The 19,356-nt window shown below is 50.9% G+C and overlaps 1 protein-coding gene across 1 annotated transcript in view; it reads left to right on the plus strand.

Moving 5' to 3' along the window:
• Nucleotides 1-19,356, plus strand: part of DNAH9 (dynein, axonemal, heavy chain 9) — a 257,020-nt gene that overhangs the window by 168,735 nt on the left and 68,929 nt on the right. The window contains exons 58-59 of the mRNA XM_014962673.1: nt 10,306-10,476; nt 12,340-12,462. Of these exons, the coding sequence (XP_014818159.1) occupies nt 10,306-10,476; nt 12,340-12,462 (294 nt within the window). The remainder of the gene's footprint in view (nt 1-10,305; nt 10,477-12,339; nt 12,463-19,356) is intronic.

Here is a 19,356-nt window from a genome sequence, read left to right on the forward strand (position 1 = left end):
GAAGGAACCTCCTGAGGAACCTTTGAGGAACCTCAAGGAGATGCTCCTCAAGCACTTTCTGCCCCATAGAAGGTTGGGGGGGGGCACTTGTGGGGCCACTTGTGGGGCAGGATGTGGGCCAGGGACGGGGGGCTCCATAGGAACCTCCTGGAGGTGGAGGAACCCCAGGAGGAACCTTCTGGAGGTGGAGGAACCTCTTGAGGAACCTCATGGAGATGCTCCTCAAAGACTTTTCTGCCCCATAGAATGTTAGGGGGGGGAAGAAGAAGACACAAAATGGCGGCCAATGAGGGGACAAAATGGCGTATGGAGGGGAGACAAAATGGCGGCTGAAGGAGGGGAGGGGGAGGAGACAAAATGGTGGCCAAAGATCCCCCTCCCCTGCCCCACAAGTGCCCCAAATCCCCCTCAAACGGCACCAAAACCACCTCATTCCAGCAGAGAAGTGCTAGAACCCATGAGGAACCCAAGAGGAACCCTATTGAGATGCTCCTGGGTGACTTCCCACCCACCCTATGAAGACGTTGAGTTGTGTTATGGGGTGTCCCTTCCCCGTAGACCTCCACCCCCACTTGTGGGTCCACTTGTGGGTCCACTTATGGGTCTGAGACTTGATGGAAACCCCAAAGAACCCACGAGGAACCCTATTGAGATGCTCCTCAACCCCTCAACACCCACCCTACGAAGACGTTGGGTTGTGTTATGGGGTCTCCCTTCCCCACAGAGCTCCAGCCCCACTTATGGGTCCACTTATGGGGCAGAAACTTGATGGAAACCCCAAAGAACCCTTGAAGAACCCAAAAGGAACCCATGAGGAACCCTATTGAGATGCTCCTCAACCCCTCAACACCCACCCTATGAAGACGTTGGGTTGTGTTATGGGGTCTCCTTTCCCCATAGAGCCTCAGCCCCACTTATGGGGCAGGAGAGACCCACTTGTGGGTCTGAGACTTGATGGAACCCAAGAGGAACCCTTGAGGAACCCAAGAAGAACCCTATTGAGATGCTCCTCAACCCCTCAACACTCACCCTATGAAGACATTAGGTGGTGTTATGGGGTCTGGCTGCCCCATAGAGCCTCAGCCCCACTTATGGGTCCACTTATGGGTCCGAGACTTCATAGAACCCATGAGGAACCCAAGAGGAACCCAAGAGAAACCCTACTGAGATGCTCCTCAAGCCCTCAATGCCCACCCAACGGAGAAGTTGGGTTGCGTTATGGGGTCTCCCTTCCCTGTAGACCTCCACCCCCACTTATGGGTCCACTTATGGGGCAGAAACTTGATGGAAACCCCAAAGAACCCTTGAAGAACCCAAAAGGAACCCATGAGGAACCCTATTGAGATGCTCCTCAACCCCTCAACACCCACCCTATGAAGACGTTGGGTTGTGTTATGGGGTCTCCTTTCCCCATAGAGCCTCAGCCCCACTTATGGGGCAGGAGAGACCCACTTGTGGGTCTGAGACTTGATGGAACCCAAGAGGAACCCTTGAGGAACCCAAGAAGAACCCTATTGAGATGCTCCTCAACCCCTCAACACTCACCCTATGAAGACATTAGGTGGTGTTATGGGGTCTGGCTGCCCCATAGAGCCTCAGCCCCACTTATGGGTCCACTTATGGGTCCGAGACTTCATAGAACCCATGAGGAACCCAAGAGGAACCCAAGAGAAACCCTACTGAGATGCTCCTCAAGCCCTCAATGCCCACCCAACGGAGAAGTTGGGTTGCGTTATGGGGTCTCCCTTCCCTGTAGACCTCCACCCCCACTTATGGGTCCACTTATGGGGCAGAAACTTGATGGAAACCCCAAAGAACCCAAGAGGAACCCATGAGGAACCCTATTGAGATGTTCTTGGACGACTTCCCGCCCAACCTACGAAGACGCTGGGTTGTGTTATGGGGTCTCCCTTCCCCATAGAGGTCTGGCCCCACTTACGGGTCCACTTATGGGGCAGCAACTTGGTGGAACCCAAGAGGAACCCTTGAGGAACCAAGGAGAAACACTATTGAGATGCTCCTCTACCCCTCAACACCCACCCTACGAAGACATTAGGTGGTGTTATGGGGTCTGGCTGCCTCACAGAGCCTCAGCCCCACTTTGAGGTCCACTTGTGGGTCCACTTATGGGGCCAAAACTTGATGGAAACCCTGAAGAACCCACGAAGAACCCAAGAAGAACCCTATTTAGATGCTCCTCAACCCCTCAATGTTCACCCAACGGAGAAGTTGGGTTGTGTTATGGGGTCTCCCTTCCCCGTAGAGCTCCAGCCCCACTTAGGGGTCCACTTATGGGTCCACTTATGGGTCCGAGATGTGCTAGAACCCACAAAGAACCCTTGAAGAACCCAAGAGGAACCAAGGAGAAACCCTACTGAGATGTTCCTCAACCCCTCAACCCCCACCCAACGGAGCAGTTGGCTTGTATAACGGGACGCGACCACCCCGTAGACCTCCACCCCCACTTGTGGGTCAACTTATGGGTCCACTTATGGGGCAGAAACTTGATGGAAACCCCAAAGAACCCAAGAGGAACTACGAAGACATTTAGTGGCGTTATAACTCCCTCCCCCTGCCCCATAGTGTGTCAGGAGCCACTTATGGGGCAGAACCCTTGAAGAACCCTCGAAAAACCCTTGAAGAACCCAACAAAAACCCTCTTTAGATGCCCTCAACCTCCCTCCTACCCACCCTACGAAGACATTTAGTGGTGTTATGGGTTCTCCCCACCCCATAGTGCCCCCCATCTGCCCCATAGCGTGTCGGGAGCCACTTATGGGGCAGAAATCTGATGGAACCCTTGAAGAACCCTTGAAGAACCGAACAAAAGCCCTCTTTAGATGCCTCCAACATCCCTTACACCCTCCCAATGGAGGTGTTCGCTGGCGTTACGACTCCTCCCAGCCCCATATCACCCCCCATCTGCCCCATAGCGTGTCGAGAGCCACTTATGGGGCAGAACCCTTGAAGAACCCATGAAGAACCCTCAAGGAACCCATGAAGAACCCTCTTTAGATGCCCTCAACCTCCCTCATATCCACCCAATTGAGATGTTTAGTGGTGTTATGGGTTCTCCTTGCCCCATAACTCCATCCCTCTGCCCCATAGCGTGTCGGGAGCCACTTATGGGGCAGAAACATCACAGAACCCTTGAAGAACTCTTGAAGAACCCAAGAAAAACCCTCTTTAGATGCCCACAACCTCCCTCCTACCAACTCTATGGAAACTTTTGGTGGTGTTATGGGTTCTCCCCACCCCATAACTCCCTCCATCTGCCCCATAGCGACTTGAGGACCACTTATGGGGCAGAACCCTTGAAGAACCCTTGAGGAACTCACAAAGAACCCTTGAGGAACCCTCTTTAGATGCCCCCAACCTCCCTTATACCCACAGAATAGAGACGTTCAGTGGCGTTACGGGTTCCCCCAGCCCCATAACTCCCCCCACCTGCCCCATAGCGAGTTGAAAACCACTTATGGGGCAGAAATCTGATGGAACCCTTGAAGAATTCTCAAGGAACTCAAGAGGAACCTTACTTAGATGCCCACAACTGCCCTCCTACCAACTCTATGGAGGTGTTTGATGGTGTTATGGGTTCTCCCTGCCCCATAGATGCTTGAGGGCCACTTATGGGTCCACTTATGGGGCCGAAACATCACAGAACCCTTGAGGAACCCTTGAGGAACCCTCTTTAGATGCCCTCAACCTCCCTCATACCCACAGAATAGAGACGTTTAGTGGCTGTACAACTCCTCCCAGCCCCACATCACCCCCCCGCCCTGCCCCATAGCGTCCGTGGGTCGAACCTGGACGGGGGGGTCAGCGTGTTGGATGTTGTCCTGGAGGAGGGACATGAGCATGAGGTCGCGGGCGGCGTAGCAGCGGCCGTGCAGTGCGTGGTGGGAGATGTGGCAGAGGATGGCGCAGGTGCGGATGCGGTCGGTGCGGTCCTTGGCGTAGATGAACTTGCAGAGACGCTCCATGAGGGCGGTGGAGTCTTCCTCCTCTTCTTCCTCGCCTCCGCCCCACACTTGGGGGTCACCAGCCCCACGGCGCCGGGCCCCGTAGTCGAATTTGTAGTAGGTGTGGAGGACGCGGCGGAGGAAGACGCGGCAGAGCTCCTCGGTGGTGCCTTTCTCCTGCAGGTACTTCTGGAGGCGGCCGATGATGGCGCAGACCTGCCCCTCGTCCTTCAGGTGCTCCATGTATTCTATGGGGCAGCACTTGTGGGGCAGGAGGTCTCCTCCGCCCCATAGATTTGAGGGTTTGGGGGTAGGAAGGGGACGGACTCACCTTGGGAATGGGGGTCAGTGTTTTGCATGATCTTGGTGAACTCCTCATCCATCCACTCCACCAGGGTGAGGATGCAGCCCCGCACGCGGTAGGGCTGGGGGGCAGACCCATAAGTTAGGGGGCGGGACCCATAAGTGTGGGGCAGGACTCGGAGATCGCCTACAAGAGGGTCTCCAGCCCCACAAGTGGGTTTCCAGCCTCACAAGTGGGTCTACAGAGCACCAAGAGGCTTCAAGTTGGTCTTCTAGACCCATAACTGACCCATAACTGACCCATAAGTTGGGGGCGGGACCCACAAATGTGGGGCAGGACCCATAGCTGAGCTACAAGAGGTTCTCCAGCCCCACAAGTGGGTTTCCAGCCTCACAAGTGGGTCTAGAGAGCTCTAAGAGACTTCAAATTGGTCTTCTAGACCCATAAGTAGCTTTTCCAGACCCACATCTGACCCACATCTGACCCATAAGTTGGGGGGCAGACCCATAAGTTATGGGGCAGGAGCCATAGATTGCCTACAAGAGGTTCTCCGGCCCCACAACTGAACCCACAGCCCCACCAGTGGGTCTAAAGAGCTCTAAGAGCCTTCAAACTGCTCTTCTAGACCCATAACTACACGTTCCAGACCCATAAGTTGGGGTGTGGGACCCACAAGTGTGGGGTGGGGAGAGCTCTAAGAGACTTCAAATTGGTCTTCTAGACCCATAAGTAGCTTTTCCAGACCCACATCTGACCCACATCTGACCCATAAGTTGGGGGGCAGGACCCATAAGTGTGGGGCAGGAGCTAGAGTTGAGCTACAAGAGGTTCTCCGGCCCCACAACTGAACCCACAGCCCCACCAGTGGGTCTAAAGAGCTCTAAGAGCCTTCAAACTGCTCTTCTAGACCCATAACTACACGTTCCAGACCCATAAGTTGGGGTGTGGGACCCACAAGTGTGGGGTGGGACCCATAGCTGAGCTACAAGAGGTTCTCCAGCCCCACAACTGAACCCACAGCCTCACAACTGGGTCAACAGAGCTCCAGGAGCCTCCAAATTGGTCTTCTAGACCCATAACTACATGTTCCAGACCCATAAGTTGGGGGGCAGGACCCATAAGTGTGGGGCAGGAGCTAGAGTTGAGCTACAAGAGGTTCTCCGGCCCCACAGGTGGGTTTCCAGCCTCACGACTGGGTCTACAGAGCTCTAAGAGGCTTCAAATTGGGCCTCCAGACCCACATCTGACCCACAAGTTGCGGGGCGGGACCCATAAGTTATGGGGCGGGACCCACAAGTGTGGGGCAGGACTTGGAGATTGCCTACAAGAGGTTCTCCAGCCCCACAAGTGGGTTTCCAGCCTCACAAGTGGGTCTACAGAGCTCTAAGAGGCTTCAAGTTGGTCTTCTAGACCCATAACTGACCCACATCTGACCCATAATTCGGGGGGCGGGACCCACAAATGTGGGGCAGGACCCATAGCTGAGCTACAAGAGGTTCTCCAGCCCCACAACTGAACACACAGACCCATAACCAGTTCTCCAGCCCCATAACTACCCCCTCCAGCCCCACAACTGACCCTTCCTGCCCCACATCTCCCCCCTCTGGCCCTGCCCCACATCCCTGCCCCACATCTCCCCCCTCCAGCCCCACAACCACCCTCCTCCAAGACCCATAACCAGTTCTCCAGCCCCACAACCACCCCCTCAAGCCCCACAACTCCCCTCTCCCAGCCAGACTCCAAGCAAGAACAGTGCATGGATCACTGTCTGAATATCTCCTTATAGATCAGCAGCCTTGCTGGCTGCCATGCATAGAGAAGTCTGAATTTCCCAGTGGTTTAGTGCTGTGATTTTTCACATTTGACTTTCAGGCAGCTCTTCATCTCAGGCCTAACAGGCCCCTGCAGGCTTGCAGCTAAGGACAAGCACATCCGGAGATGAGCAGTAAGCCTGTTGCCTTTGAGAGAAAGCCCTCAAGGCTTTATTCTCCAGGGCTCCAGGTGTTGGTGAGTTACTCTAAAAATCCACTGCAAACAAGTCTGAGGGTGCTGACGTGCTGCTCGGGGTTGCTGAGATTCTCTGACTCCTCCAGGATGTTCTCCCCGATGAAGATCTCGGGGTGGGCGAAGAGAACGTTCAGCAGCTCCTCGATGCAGCCCAGACACTTCTGCCACATCTCGGGCTGTGGGGCAGACACGGCACCCTCAGCCCCATAGATCCGTGCCCCATAGATCCCCGCCCCACAGCCCTGCCCCATAGCGGGACCCACACATCAATAGAGGACACTTTAGTTAAGGTTGGAAGAGGAAGATGATGGGGTTGGGCTTGATCTTCTCCTCCAAGCTCCACCCCAGCCCCACAGATCCCTGCCCCACAGCCCTGCCCCATAGCTCTGCCCCACACATCGATACAGAGCACTTAAGTTGGGTTTGGGAGGACACGATGGGGCTGGGGTTGATGTTCTCCTCCAAGCTTCACCCCAGCCCCACAGATCCCTGCCCCACACATCCCCCAGCCCCATAGATCCCTGCCCCATAGATCCCTGCCCCATAGCGTGACCCAGAGCCTGACCCACATATCGATAGAGGGAACCAAAATGGGGTTGGGAGAGGAAGACGATGGGGTTGGGGTTGATCTTCTCCTCCAAGCTCCACTCCAGCCCCACAGATCCCTGCCCCACACATTCCCCCAGCCCCATAGATCCCTGCCCCACACCCTGCCCCACACATCCCTGCCCCATAGCGTGACCCACAGATCGATAGAAGACACTTTAGTTAGGATTGGGAGAGGAACATGATGGGGTTGGGCTGGATCTTCTCCCCCAAACCCAACCCCAGCCCCATAGATCTCTGTCCCACACATCCCCCAGCCCCACAGATCCCCGCCCCACACCCTGCCCCATAGATCCCCGCCCCACACCTTCATGTAGGTGGCCAGGTTGGGGTTGTAGTCGTAGAGGGAGGCGATGATGTTGAACTTGATCTTCACCTCCAGGGCCACCCCCAGCCCGTTCTCGTTGGCGATGGCCACCAGCAGCTGCAGCAGCTCGATCTGGGCGGCGCTATGGGGCAGAGCCGTGGGTCAGGGTGTGGGGCAGAGCTGTGGGGCAGAGCTATGGGGCAGGGTGTGGGGCTGGAGGGATGGAGGGGGCTGGGAAGGGTGAGGGGAGGGGATGGGGTTGGGTTTCGTCTCTGAAGATGCCCCCAGAGGACGGGCTCCCCCATAGATCTCTGCCCCACACATCCCCCAGCCCCATAGATTCCTGACCCACAGCCTGCCCCATAGATCTGCCCCATAGCGGGACCCACAGCCTGACCCACACATCAATAAAGGGGAGACGATGGGGTTAGGGTTGGTCTTTGCCTCTAAAGTTACCCCCCAGCCCCATAGATCCCTGCCCCACATCCTGCCCCATAGATCCCTGCCCCATAGTGTGACCCACACAGCAATCCAGGAGACTTAAGATGGGATTGGGACATGGACACAATGGGGTTGGGGTTGATCTTCTCCCCCAAGCTCCACCCCAGCCCCATAGATCCCTGCCCCACACATCCCCCAGCCCCACAGATCTCTGCCCCACACCCTGCCCCATAGATATGCCCCATAGCAGGACCCATAGCATGACCCACACATGGATAGAGGGGACTAAGATGGGGTTAGGGTTGGTCTTTGCCTCTAAAGCTCCACTCCAGCCCCATAGATCCCTGCCCCACACATCCCCCAGCCCCACACATCCCCCTGCCCCACACCCTGCCCCACAGCTCTGCCCCACACATGGATAGAGGGGACTAAGATGGGGTTGGGAGAGGGACTTGGAGCACCCTGGTGTGGTGGGAGGTGTCCCTGCCCAGGGCAGGGGGTGGCACTGGGGGGGCTTTAAGGTCCCTCCCAACCCCAACCATTCTGTGCCCAGTAGAGACCCAAGAGCTTTTCTGGGTATTTATTGAAAAGTTTTGTATTTAATGTTTTAATAAATAGAAGCCTTTTTTTTTATCACGGGGTAGAGTCTTTCAGGGGACAGAAGGTTGAAGGAGACGGGGTCCTGGTCTAGAACCTCTTCCCAACAATTTCTTACCTTGACCTGGAAACAGTCATGGAGAACCCAGTGTTTTGAGCCTCAGCCCCAAAGAAGCTTTTCTGTTTTGGTCTCTGCGACTCAGAGGCTGGAATCGTTTTGCCAGGAAAATGCAGAGAATCTCTGTTGTGCAAGGGTGCCCTTTGAAGGATTCATCCCTTCGACATACCTAATAGATACAGGAGTTTCTGAGGTTTCACCTTTCATCTACATCTTCTGTATTTGGTTTGGTTTATGTTTTCCAGTTAACATTAGCAATGTGTATAAATAAATAGAAAATTATTGGGTGAAATGTTTTTATCTAATAAATTTTGATGATAGATCATAAAACATTGTGTAAAGAAGCACAGAGATGATTTTAAAATCCACACAGCTAGAAGCCCGTTATATATTAGAGCACAGAGGAGTTGTGTGCTTCTCTGTGGCATGTTTTAACACAAATTAAAGAAATGTTAAGCAGGAAAACGCATTCTGCAATTATTTAATAATGCAGGAGGTATCAGTGGTACTTTAATTTGTTGAGGCATCTTTCTTTCCTTTGTAGAACTCTAAGGATAGTGCTGCCAGCACAGTCCTGCCTCGTCCAGTTCCTGCTGTTAATCTGTACTGGCCGGGCTGTGTCCCAGTAGCTGGGTCCCGGTGCACGAGGCCTTTGCGTTGCTCATCAGGACTTGGGCTTTTTTTTCTTTTTCCAGTTTGCATTTGATAATTTGCTAATTGGTTTTCTTAGGCCGGCTCTGAAAGTTTTGTGTCTTTTCTCATTTAGATCAGGAATGTTCTTACAAGAATCCTTAGTATCTTACTTAAGAGTATCGTTCTGGGTGGACACGCGCATCCCTGGGGGGACTTCACTGACTGGTTCATCCCCCTTCCCCAACACAAAGTCCTACCTGCCCCTCTCACCTAGTCCTTTGCTGAATCCAGACAGTAAAATACTCCTGGGATTCCACTCTGGGGAGACCCCCCCCCAGTGCTGCCTCCAGCTCTGGGGCCACCACCAGCAGAAGGACATGGAGCTGTTGGAATGGGGCCAGAGGAGGCCACCAAGGTGCTGGGAGGGCTGGAGCCCCTCTGCTGGGAGGGGGGGCTGAGAGAGTTGGGGGGTTCAGCCTGGAGAAGAGAAGGCTCCGGGGAGACCTTGGAGCCCCTTCCAGTCCCTCAAGGGGCTCCAGGAGAGATGGGGAGGGACTCTGGATCAGGGAGGGGAGCCCGAGGAGGAGGGGGAAGGGTTTTAAGATGAAAGAGGGGAGATTGAGCTGAGCTGTGGGGAAGAACTTGTTTGCTGTGAGGGTGGTGAGAGCCTGGCCCAGGTTGCCCAGAGAAGCTGTGGCTGCCCCATCCCTGGAGGGGTTCAAGGCCAGGTTGGAGGGGCCTTGGAGCAACGTGGTCTGGTGGGAGGTGTCCCTGCCCAGGGCAGGGGGTGGGGCTGGGGGGTCTTTAAGGTCCCTTCCCACCCAAACCATTCTGTGATTCTGTGACTTTTTTTTTTTCATTCTAGAGGGGAATTGTTTTTTCTAAGTTGAACCGGGAGCTCTGCCTTCCTCCGGGAACACCACTGTCTTTTGGCTCCCCATTGGCAGAGGAACTGGGCTGTGCAACCCCTCTGAGAGAGCCCCTTTGGTCAGAGAAATGTTCCCTGTATCTGCTGTGTCTGATTTCAGTCACCCTGTCTCTGCGCTGCTTTCTCAAGCCCGAGAGAGTGCAGTGTCACAGGGAATGTCATCATGGCCTGGCTTTGTGGTCCTGAGAAAGCAGCTAAAGGTAGATGGAGGGTCTGGTCTCTTGTTCCCCTGCCTCCTGGAGCCAGTGGCCACGCTGGTGGGCAAGTGGAGATGCTTTGGTTGTGGCTCTAGAGATAAAGTATGTGAGTTGGCTTTGCTCATTGCAACAATTCAGGTGGTACCCAGGAGCATGCAAAGAGCATCTAGAAGCCACCGGTGTCCTTCTGTGTCTCTCCCCCCAGGCGTTCAGCGTGGTGTTCCACAAAGCCATGGAGAGGGCAGCTCCAGAGGAGAGCCTGCCCGCGCGGGTGCTCAACCTCATCGACAGCATCACCTTCTCCGTCTTCCAGTACACAGCCCGGGGGCTGTTTGAGCGTGACAAATTGACCTACACCGCTCAGGTTACCTTCCAGGTAAACCTCACCCTGTCACACCATTTGTGTGCAGTGATTTATTGCACAGGGAAAAACATTGGCGTTTGGTGGGAAAGCTCAAACTGTCACCGCGTGGCCTTCAGCGTGGGAGCAGCAAATAGAAGGGCTGGGGAACTGATCTCCTCCTCTGCCTCTCTCGCTGATAACAGCCACTGCTGCTGTGTTGGATTGGCATTACGCTGACAAAGGGCTGTTTGGAAGAGCAATACCTGCTCGCAGGACCTGGGAAAAAAGGGCACAACAAGCTGGACGTGAAGGCTTAGTGGTTTCATCCCACAGAAACACGTGCTCCGTAGCTGCTGGCTTTTGTCTAGTGTGTTAGTGTCATTTTTAGTCTATGATCTGAGGAAGGAGATCTTTGTCTGTCTCTCTGCTGAAATCCCATTCAATCCATAGATAGTGCTTGGCGTGATGCTGCGAAGCTGACACTGAGTTTGGGCAGTGAATGACTGTAAATGCCCTGACGTGTCCAATGCAGGGATGGACCAAGTCTGAGCTGCTCAGACCCCGTCCAGGTGTGGTTCATCTTGAGCCAGGGATTGCGATGGGTTTTTTTTAATATTATATAACAAAATATGATGTGTAAAAGGGAAAGTAAGTGTATATATATACACACATATATATATACATATATTAAAAAAAGACTCTAACAATATATTTAGTTAACAAATTATCTATGTGTAAAATGACAGCTTATATTTTGCAGTATCAGCCTTAATTCTGACCCAAAGGATACCTAGATTTTCTAATATATATCTCTAAATAAAGTATTTATCTAAAGCCCCACACATCAGGCTTGTAACTACGTTAAGCATTAAAAATAGTTACTGGGTCACTTTAAGGAAAAGCAGCACCCACAGCTCTGGTGCGTGGAGGCCCTTCGTGATGGGGCACAGGATTCTCCCCTCTAAAAAAGCAGTTGGCTCTTGCCCTGAGTGCCTCCTTCCCGTCCCCAGTGGGCCAGGTGCCAGGCGTGCTGCAGATGCCATGGCCTCGTAGGCCGTAAGGAGATGTCATCTGGGATCTGTGACAAGGACATGACAAACTTGCCACTCCAGCACTGCTCTTTTTCCACCCAAAATTGATGTTCAGGGGTTTGGAGTCTGTCTCTGAGATTTCAGGAGGCTGGCAGGGCACTTGGAGCAGTGGCTCCACCTGGGCTCTGGAGCACCTACAGCTTTCCAGAATTACTTGGGCCATTGCTCTGACAATTTTACTCCATGTGTTCCCAAAAGCCACCATTGCCAGTAAAACCAGTAGTAGCTGAATGGCCTGAGTGCTCTCCAGTGTTTGAGACCTCTGGGCATTCTCTTAGTGCATGTACCACAAGGTTTTTGTGGTTTTTTTGGGGTTTTTTTTCATTTTGTTTTGGTTTGGGTTTTCTTGTTCTAAACATTCTCCATTTACTTTCAAAATGGAACAAGACAGTGAGATGCAGACAAGGCCTTGGCAACCTGCCCTGGGGACACGTGCTTTGGTTCCTTTCCAGCAAGTTACCCATTCTGTCACTGCAGATATCGACCTGGGGACCTGCAGCACATCCCTCAGCCCATGTCTCTGTGGCAGGGACTTCTCAGGGTGCTGTCCATGAACCTGGACCACATCATGTTTTCCAAACTTTGGTCCTCTTATGTTGGCAATCTCCATACTTGTTCCTGGTTTTCCTCTGGAGAGACCCAGAGCACCTACATGTTATGTTTTATCTCACCACTCCAACATGGGGCATTCTACTTTTTAGCCACACGTTTGTCAGCCGCACGAGTTGAATAATTAATCTACTAGAGTATATTGCTGCTCTATGTCCTGGTTGCTCAAGGATATCTTGTTTGTTTGGAATTGCAGATACTTCTGATGAGTAAAGAAATCAATGTGGCAGAACTGGATTTCCTCCTGAGATACCCAGCACAGACCAGAGTCACAAGTCCCGTGGAGTTCCTGTCTAATCACTCCTGGGGAGGAATCAAGGTACTTGTTTCACCCGAGTGATGTGTAACCACCATCCCTTGTCTCCTCTGAAGGCCTTTCAGCAGCCTTCAGGGTGGTCCTTACAGCCTTTGGTGAACAAAGTACTGACCAGACCTGAGAAGTGACATGAAAATGCCAGAAACATGGAGAGTTCTGAAAGTACAAGGCTGGCTCTGGGGGCTCCTTGTTTGTCACTGTACCTCTGATGATCTGTGTGATTCTTCTCTCTGAGATTGAGGTGTCTCTCTCTGTAAGGCGGGAATGAGAATTTCCTCTAGTTTGGGAGCCTACAGGTTGTAAAGAACATGAAGATCTTCACTGTATTTGGGGGAGGTGGGAATTTGTGGAAGATATGACCCTCTGCAGAGATGTGCTGGGGGTAATGACAGCTGCTGGACCTTCTGCAAAAACGTACTGTCATGCAACAAGGGGGTCCAGCAGCTGCCATGTGATTGGAGTAAGACGTGAGGAAGAGCATCCCAAAAAGATGTCAATTATCCCCTCTTTGCTGCTATTTGTCAACAAATGCCAATTGGCAGGCTGTGATTTGTTTTCTGGAAGGGGTCAACACGTTCTTCAAATTAGCATTGTCATTCACACCTTGTTGGATCTGAGATTGTATCTTTTATTTTATTGGTGTCCCTGCCCATGGCAAGGGGGTGGAACTGGATTAAGGTCTCTTCCAACCCGAACCATTATATGATTGTGGCTTCTGAGCAATCTCTGGCACCCGCTGTGATTTAAGCTTCAGTTTTATTTTTAGCATGCTGCCTCTGTGGGACATTTCTCTGGTGCTGTAAAGAAGGGAGTGAAGACATCCTGGTTTCGTTGGGATAGTTCTCAAATTTTCACCCTTTCTCTCCCTTCCACCACGCTGCACAGAGAATGTATCTGGTTCCTGAAGGGTCACCAGGCAAAACATCTTCATCCAGGCCCAAGACATCCCTGATAATTCTTTTCCTGTTACTGTTGTTTTGTGGAACTTTCCAGAGTTTTGCAGGAGCCCTGTCTTATGGTACAGAGGCCCTTCTAGGCCAGCACACACAGGCAAACTCTGTCTCTTATGGTAACACAGACTTAGAACTCCAAGTTCAGTGGTCCTAAAGAGGCTCCAGAAAAGCTGGGGAGGGACTCTGGATCAGGGAGGGGAGCCATAGGAGGAGAGGGAAGGGTTTGACACTGAAAGAGGGGAGATGGAGCTGAGATGTGGGGAAGAACTTGTTTGGTGTGAGGGTGGTGAGAGCCTGGCCCAGGTTGCCCAGAGAAGCTGTGGCTGCCCCATCCCTGGAGGGGTTCAAGGCCAGGTTGGAGGGGGCTTGGAGCAACCTGGTGTGGTGGGAGGTGTCCCTGCCTAGGGCAGGGGGTGGGAACTGGATGATATTCAAGGTCCCTTCCAACCCAAACTGTTCTATGATTCTATGTTTGTATGAAGTCAAATGAAGCTGTAGTTTCTAACACAGGTTGCCCACAGCGATTTCCAGTAGCAGTGTGGAACAGTTCATGCCAGATGTGGCTGCCCAGCCAGGAATTATCATCTCTTGTCTCCTCACTGGCAGCGAGGACGGAGCCTCTGCCTCATTCTGCGCACGCACATGACCCAGCTCATGTTGAAAATGTCACAATCACATTTTCAGCCATAAAATAAGCTTGGAACTTCTTGCTAAACCAACCCTGTTCATACGCTCTAAATATGCTCTAAAAGGCATATTTCCATAATAATGGAGGAAGTGAAAAAAAATTCTGCACCTTTTCATTAATCATCTTTTGTTCAGCAGTGGTGTTTTTCTGTTCAGACAGCAGCAGTTTGATTTTTGTTTCTCCTTTGAAGACAAATTAAATGGACATTTTGGGTCAACACGCATGGTCGGAGGAACTCGGCCATCAAGCCCATTAAGTACATGCTTCCCAGCAATGTATTTTGTCTTTGGGCTCTGCAGGCTCTGAAGATCAGCTTCTCAACTTCGCTCTGTCCCTGCCCATGGTCAGCATGGGGACATGTAGGGTAAGCGGTGCTTTGGGTTCCTCTGGAGCCCTTCTGGGCTGGTGTTCCTCACTGCCTGGGTGCATTCTGTGCTGCTAAGCTGTTTTCTGCTTCAGTCCTCTACCTTTCATCTGGAAGGTGAACTTCCTTCCACTACAGCTTTCAGAGGTTTCAGGCTCTGATTCTCATTTTGGAGATGCATCTTAGCAAACATTACTCTGGTAGTGCGCAAGGATGCTTTGGGTAGCCCTGGCTGCAGGTGGCACGTTCTCCAAGCAGAGCCTTGAGTTTGCAGTGAGTTTTCTTTGTGAGATAACCCCGCCCTGTGCTGGCCAGTCCCATTCAGTGTGGGTCAAATGGCCTTTCGTGGTCCCTGTGTACTTCATCATGGTTGTTGCAGCTGCCTCACTACTGTGATGAAGTTGGTATAGTTGCCAGCTCAGGGTCATAAGCACCAGAAGGTGCACCAGCTCCCAGTTACTGGTTCTTCAGGCTTTATTCTTGCATCACTATTTCACAGATCCAGGAGAACAGGCATTTCTGTGCACGGGGTGCCACAGCACATAGGACACTGTGTCAGAGCCTGTTGTGAGAACAGCAGTGAGGAACTTCTACTCATCAGGGCTCAAACACTGTCAGCGACATCATTGACCCTTCCATTCACCCCTTCCATCAGCTTTGTGCCCTGGCTTCATCCCCACCAGCAGCCTGTGCTCTGTCATCCCTCAGCCACCCAGAACTGATGCAGTGTTGGGTGTTTATCGTGTTTATCACGTAGTCATTGTGTGTGGGGTGTAGCTGGAGACTTGTCCCGAGGCAGGAACTGAGAGTAGACCGACTCCTGAAGCTGCTTTGCGACAACTGATTCTCTTTGAGATGAGCCCTTCCCACTCAACGTCCCCTCTCCCGCTGAGTCTCTTGGGGTTTGCGGTTGAGACGGAAACTTTGTGATGCCAAGAAGCTGCCGCTCTGCATCTACCCTTCTGCTGAGCAGGGGGATGGCAGGACGTGAGCGTGTCCAAGTGTGTGCTCATGTCACGTGTCTTCAGCCTCAGCGTGTGTCCCTGTCCCCAGGAGCTGCACGTCCCAAAGGGCTGCTGTCACTGCTCAGTAATCTGCGCTGATTTAATGTATTTCAGGATTTGCAGATAGGCAATTCTATGTTATCAGATGCTGAAAACTCCTCAGATTGTCTTTTGCGATGATTGTAGTATTGATTTTGCTATAAATAATATGGCTGGTTTCAACTTTATTAGTGTTTATGTTCTATTAATGTGTGTTAGTTTATGAGCCTTTGAGTTTTTGGCAACTCCCGTTACTTCAGGCAGGGTTTTAGTACAATCACATTTTGTCACAGACTGCTATAATTAGGTTAATTAGTCATGGCTTCTATACAGCTTATTAGCAGGCTAAAATCTCCTTTTCTTTCATCATTAAGTACTGTAATAAATTGTTTCTTCAACAAAGCTTGAGGAAAATACATTTCAGATGCATATTTCAAATTTGAAGTGGAATTTAGCATTCTGCTAATTTTTCACAGAAACATTGAAAATGCTCCTGCCCAAAGTGCTCCTCTTGCCAGGGGTTTCAGGCCAAGGTAGTAATGCCAAAAGAAATCAATATTAATATTTGTGGTCCATTCTGTGCCTCCCATTTTGGGCACATTAACTTCAAAGGAAACCTCATTAAATGTTGAGGACTCTGGGCATGCAAATGGCCCTGTGTGACTTGGCTTGTTATTTGTTGTTGTTTGATTAGTAATATATATATGGGCTGGTATTCCTTTGCCGTTGTGCAGCTCATGGTGCTGGGGCATCAGACACATGTTTGTGATTTAATTTTCCAGCTTCTTTCACTAGAAAGTTCAGTAAGAAGTTTCCCAGAGCTTTTTGCTCTAATATGTGCACCAGGGAAGCTCCATATTTACTGCTGAAACCCACTGCCCTCTCCAGAAGAGCACAGTTTGTAGGGAAGGGTAATATCTTTTATTAGATCTGCTGATAGACTTGGAAAAAACAGCTAAGTTTAAAGCTTTTTAGTGCTTCTTTGAACCTGAAATGGGAACTGAATTCAAACTAAGTACAGGGGAGCAAAACTGCTCTGAGCTTAGCTTGGTTCTGTCTGTCAGTCAGCCTACACGGGGGGAAAAATGTATTTTTTACTATATCTTGATTGCTATATGGTACCTGTGGAGGCAGGTCAGTGAGCTCTGGAGCAAGGGGAGGCATTAGCGAAGGACGCTGGCGTTAGCCTTGGTGCAGGTACTGCCTCTGCCTCCTGGAAGCGTTAGTTAAGAGCAGGAAGGGGAAAAAAATGGGTCATTTAATGAAAGTGGTGCCTCTGCTGAGTCCCTGGCTCTGGTGTTCCATAGAGCAGGTCGTTTTGATTCTAAGACCTGTCTTTTGTAGGCACTTCATAGTGATCTCTTGGGAAGTCAAAAGTATCATTTTACTCTTAATGAGGTTTTCTGTCTTTTTTCAATTTCCTTTATTACTGAATGTTATACTGTCCTTGCTCCCTGTGTATCCAGGACTGAGCTTGAATGTTTTTATTTTGGTTGGTACTTCTGAAAAAGTTTTTTATGTGCTTGCAAGGTTGTCTCTGCTGGCTTGGCTGCTGGTTACCTTACCAACAACTGTGTGGAGAGACCCAAGACCATGAAGGTACAATGATGAACTTGAACTGCACGGAACGTCAAGTGTGCAAATGACCACTTTGATATTCTTGTTGCAAGGTTGAACTTAACATAGAATGAATGTGCAGGTTATCCTCTGTCGAGTTTTTCCCCTGTTTTTTTTCTTCTCTCCTTCACTGGAAGGTCTCCAGTGTCATAAGATGATGGCATTGATACAGGGATGAATGGATGGGAGATGGGTATTGTCTGAATTGAGTTGGGTTTTATGGTTGTTGGGTTTCTCAGACTATGTCTACATTAACAAGTAAAATGGGCCAGCAGCTCTTTTCTGGCCCTGGCAGCGCGTGACATGGCCCAGAGTGAATCCAAACAGCAAAACTCTCCTCGCCCCCCAAACCAGAGACACCTTGTATATTGTTTGGTGTGGACGGTCCCTGCAGTGTCCTGCCCCCTGGGCTATGTCCAGGCGTTTTCTGGAGTTGGCCAAAGTCAAATGTGAGCCAGCAATGTACTAGCAAACTCTGTGACTCACCCAGTAGCCACAGGTTTGGGAGCAGATGAGCAGGACAGAAAAAAGAGTGTGTCTTCTCCTCAACCGTATAGGTCTGCTGGAGGCTGAGATTGCTGGATAGAAATTCCCTCTTCCCATAGTCTGAGACAATCTTCATCTGGAACAGCTTTATAGATACACGAGTGAGGTTTTAGTCCTGAGCTCGTATGACCTGTCCACCAGTAGGGCTTGTTGGCTCAGACAGAGCCTCACACATCTTCTGGGCAGTGCCCAGTGCCAAAACACCATGATCCTGAGTCTTAGGGGTTCAGCACAGCAGTTTGTATTGGCCTGGAAATGGTCATATGAAGGTACCTGGAGTCAAGCTGGACTCTTCCTGGGCTTCTGCACTGGCCATACCCTCACGGGATTCATTTTCACAGTTGCCTGCGCCAAATCCAGCCCTTTCTAGAAGGTGGCATGGTTCTCACTGAGTCAGGGGTTGGAAGGGACCGCTGGAGATCGTCTCATCCAACTACTCTGCCAGAGCAGGGTCACCCAGAGCAGGTCCCACAAGACCCACAGGTTTGAATGTCTCCAGAGATGGAGACTCCACCACCTCCCTCAGCAGCCTCTTCCAGTGCTCTGCCACCCTCACAATAAAGAAGTTCCTCCTCGTGTTGAGATGGAACTTCTTATGTTCAAGTTTGTGTCCATTTCCTCATGTCTTATCACTGGCCATCACTGAGTAAAGACTGGCCCCATCTTCCTGACACCCACCCTTTAAGCACTGATGAGATCCCCAGGCCACTGAGATGAGCTGAAAGTTGGGCGAATGGATTTCCCCATGACTCTGGTGATCTCTGCCCTGAAATTCTTCCATGCTCCCACTCCCTCCATGCCGTGTCCTTCCTGGGGAGCCACGTCCATGTTGCCCTGTGTCCCTGTGCCTCCTGCAGCGCCGCGATCCCCGATGGACCCTGCGTGGATCTGGTTCTCCCCTGGCAGCCTGTTCCCACGGCTGGGTGCAGCTCTGGATCTCCTCGGCGCAGATACACGTTTTCAGCGTCTGATTTTCTTTGTGATTTTTTCTGCAGTGCTTCTTCATTGCAGAATGCAGATGTGTCCCGCAGGATAAGCGAAGCTAGTTAATATACAGCAAGAATACACCTGGACAACTTGGATTTCTTCTTCATCCCAATCACTTCTCTCATCTTTTCTGAAGAGGAAGAATTTTCATTATGTAGATATGAAAACGCTACTGAAAGGGCATTGTTTAATAAATGTGATGTTGAATAATGAGCTCTAAATACTGAATTCAGCTTTCGAGGAGAACGGCAGTAGACAAAGTAGTATATTAACTCCATATTTATAATTTTGCAGAATGCAGATGATAAGATTGCGTGTGTGGCTTATGAGATAAAATACCAAATCATATATTTTACATTTTTTTAAAAATGGATTTTTTGGACAAAAAAGCAGAAATCTTTCTTCCAACTTTCACTTTTCGTACTTTTTAGATACTGAATTTTTTCATTCTTGTCAAAGATTCATTGTGACACAATCTGCTGCCTATATTGTGTTCTTTGTGCATAAGCAAGGTCCTTTGATCAGGCTGGTCAGATATGAAAGGCTTGCAGCTCCCAGCTTTCCCTGTACATTCAGAATTATTATTATGCCAGGAAATCATAGTCTTAATTAAATCTCTTCCATTAACTCAGTTCTTCAGATGTGGAGCCTTTTAGCGCATCTTTGATAGAAAACATTGATTATGACACTTGGATGTGC

The sequence above is a fragment of the Calidris pugnax genome, unplaced genomic scaffold, assembly GCF_001431845.1.
Source record: "Calidris pugnax isolate Ruff unplaced genomic scaffold, ASM143184v1 scaffold470, whole genome shotgun sequence".
NCBI classification, from domain to species: Eukaryota; Metazoa; Chordata; class Aves; order Charadriiformes; family Scolopacidae; genus Calidris; species Calidris pugnax.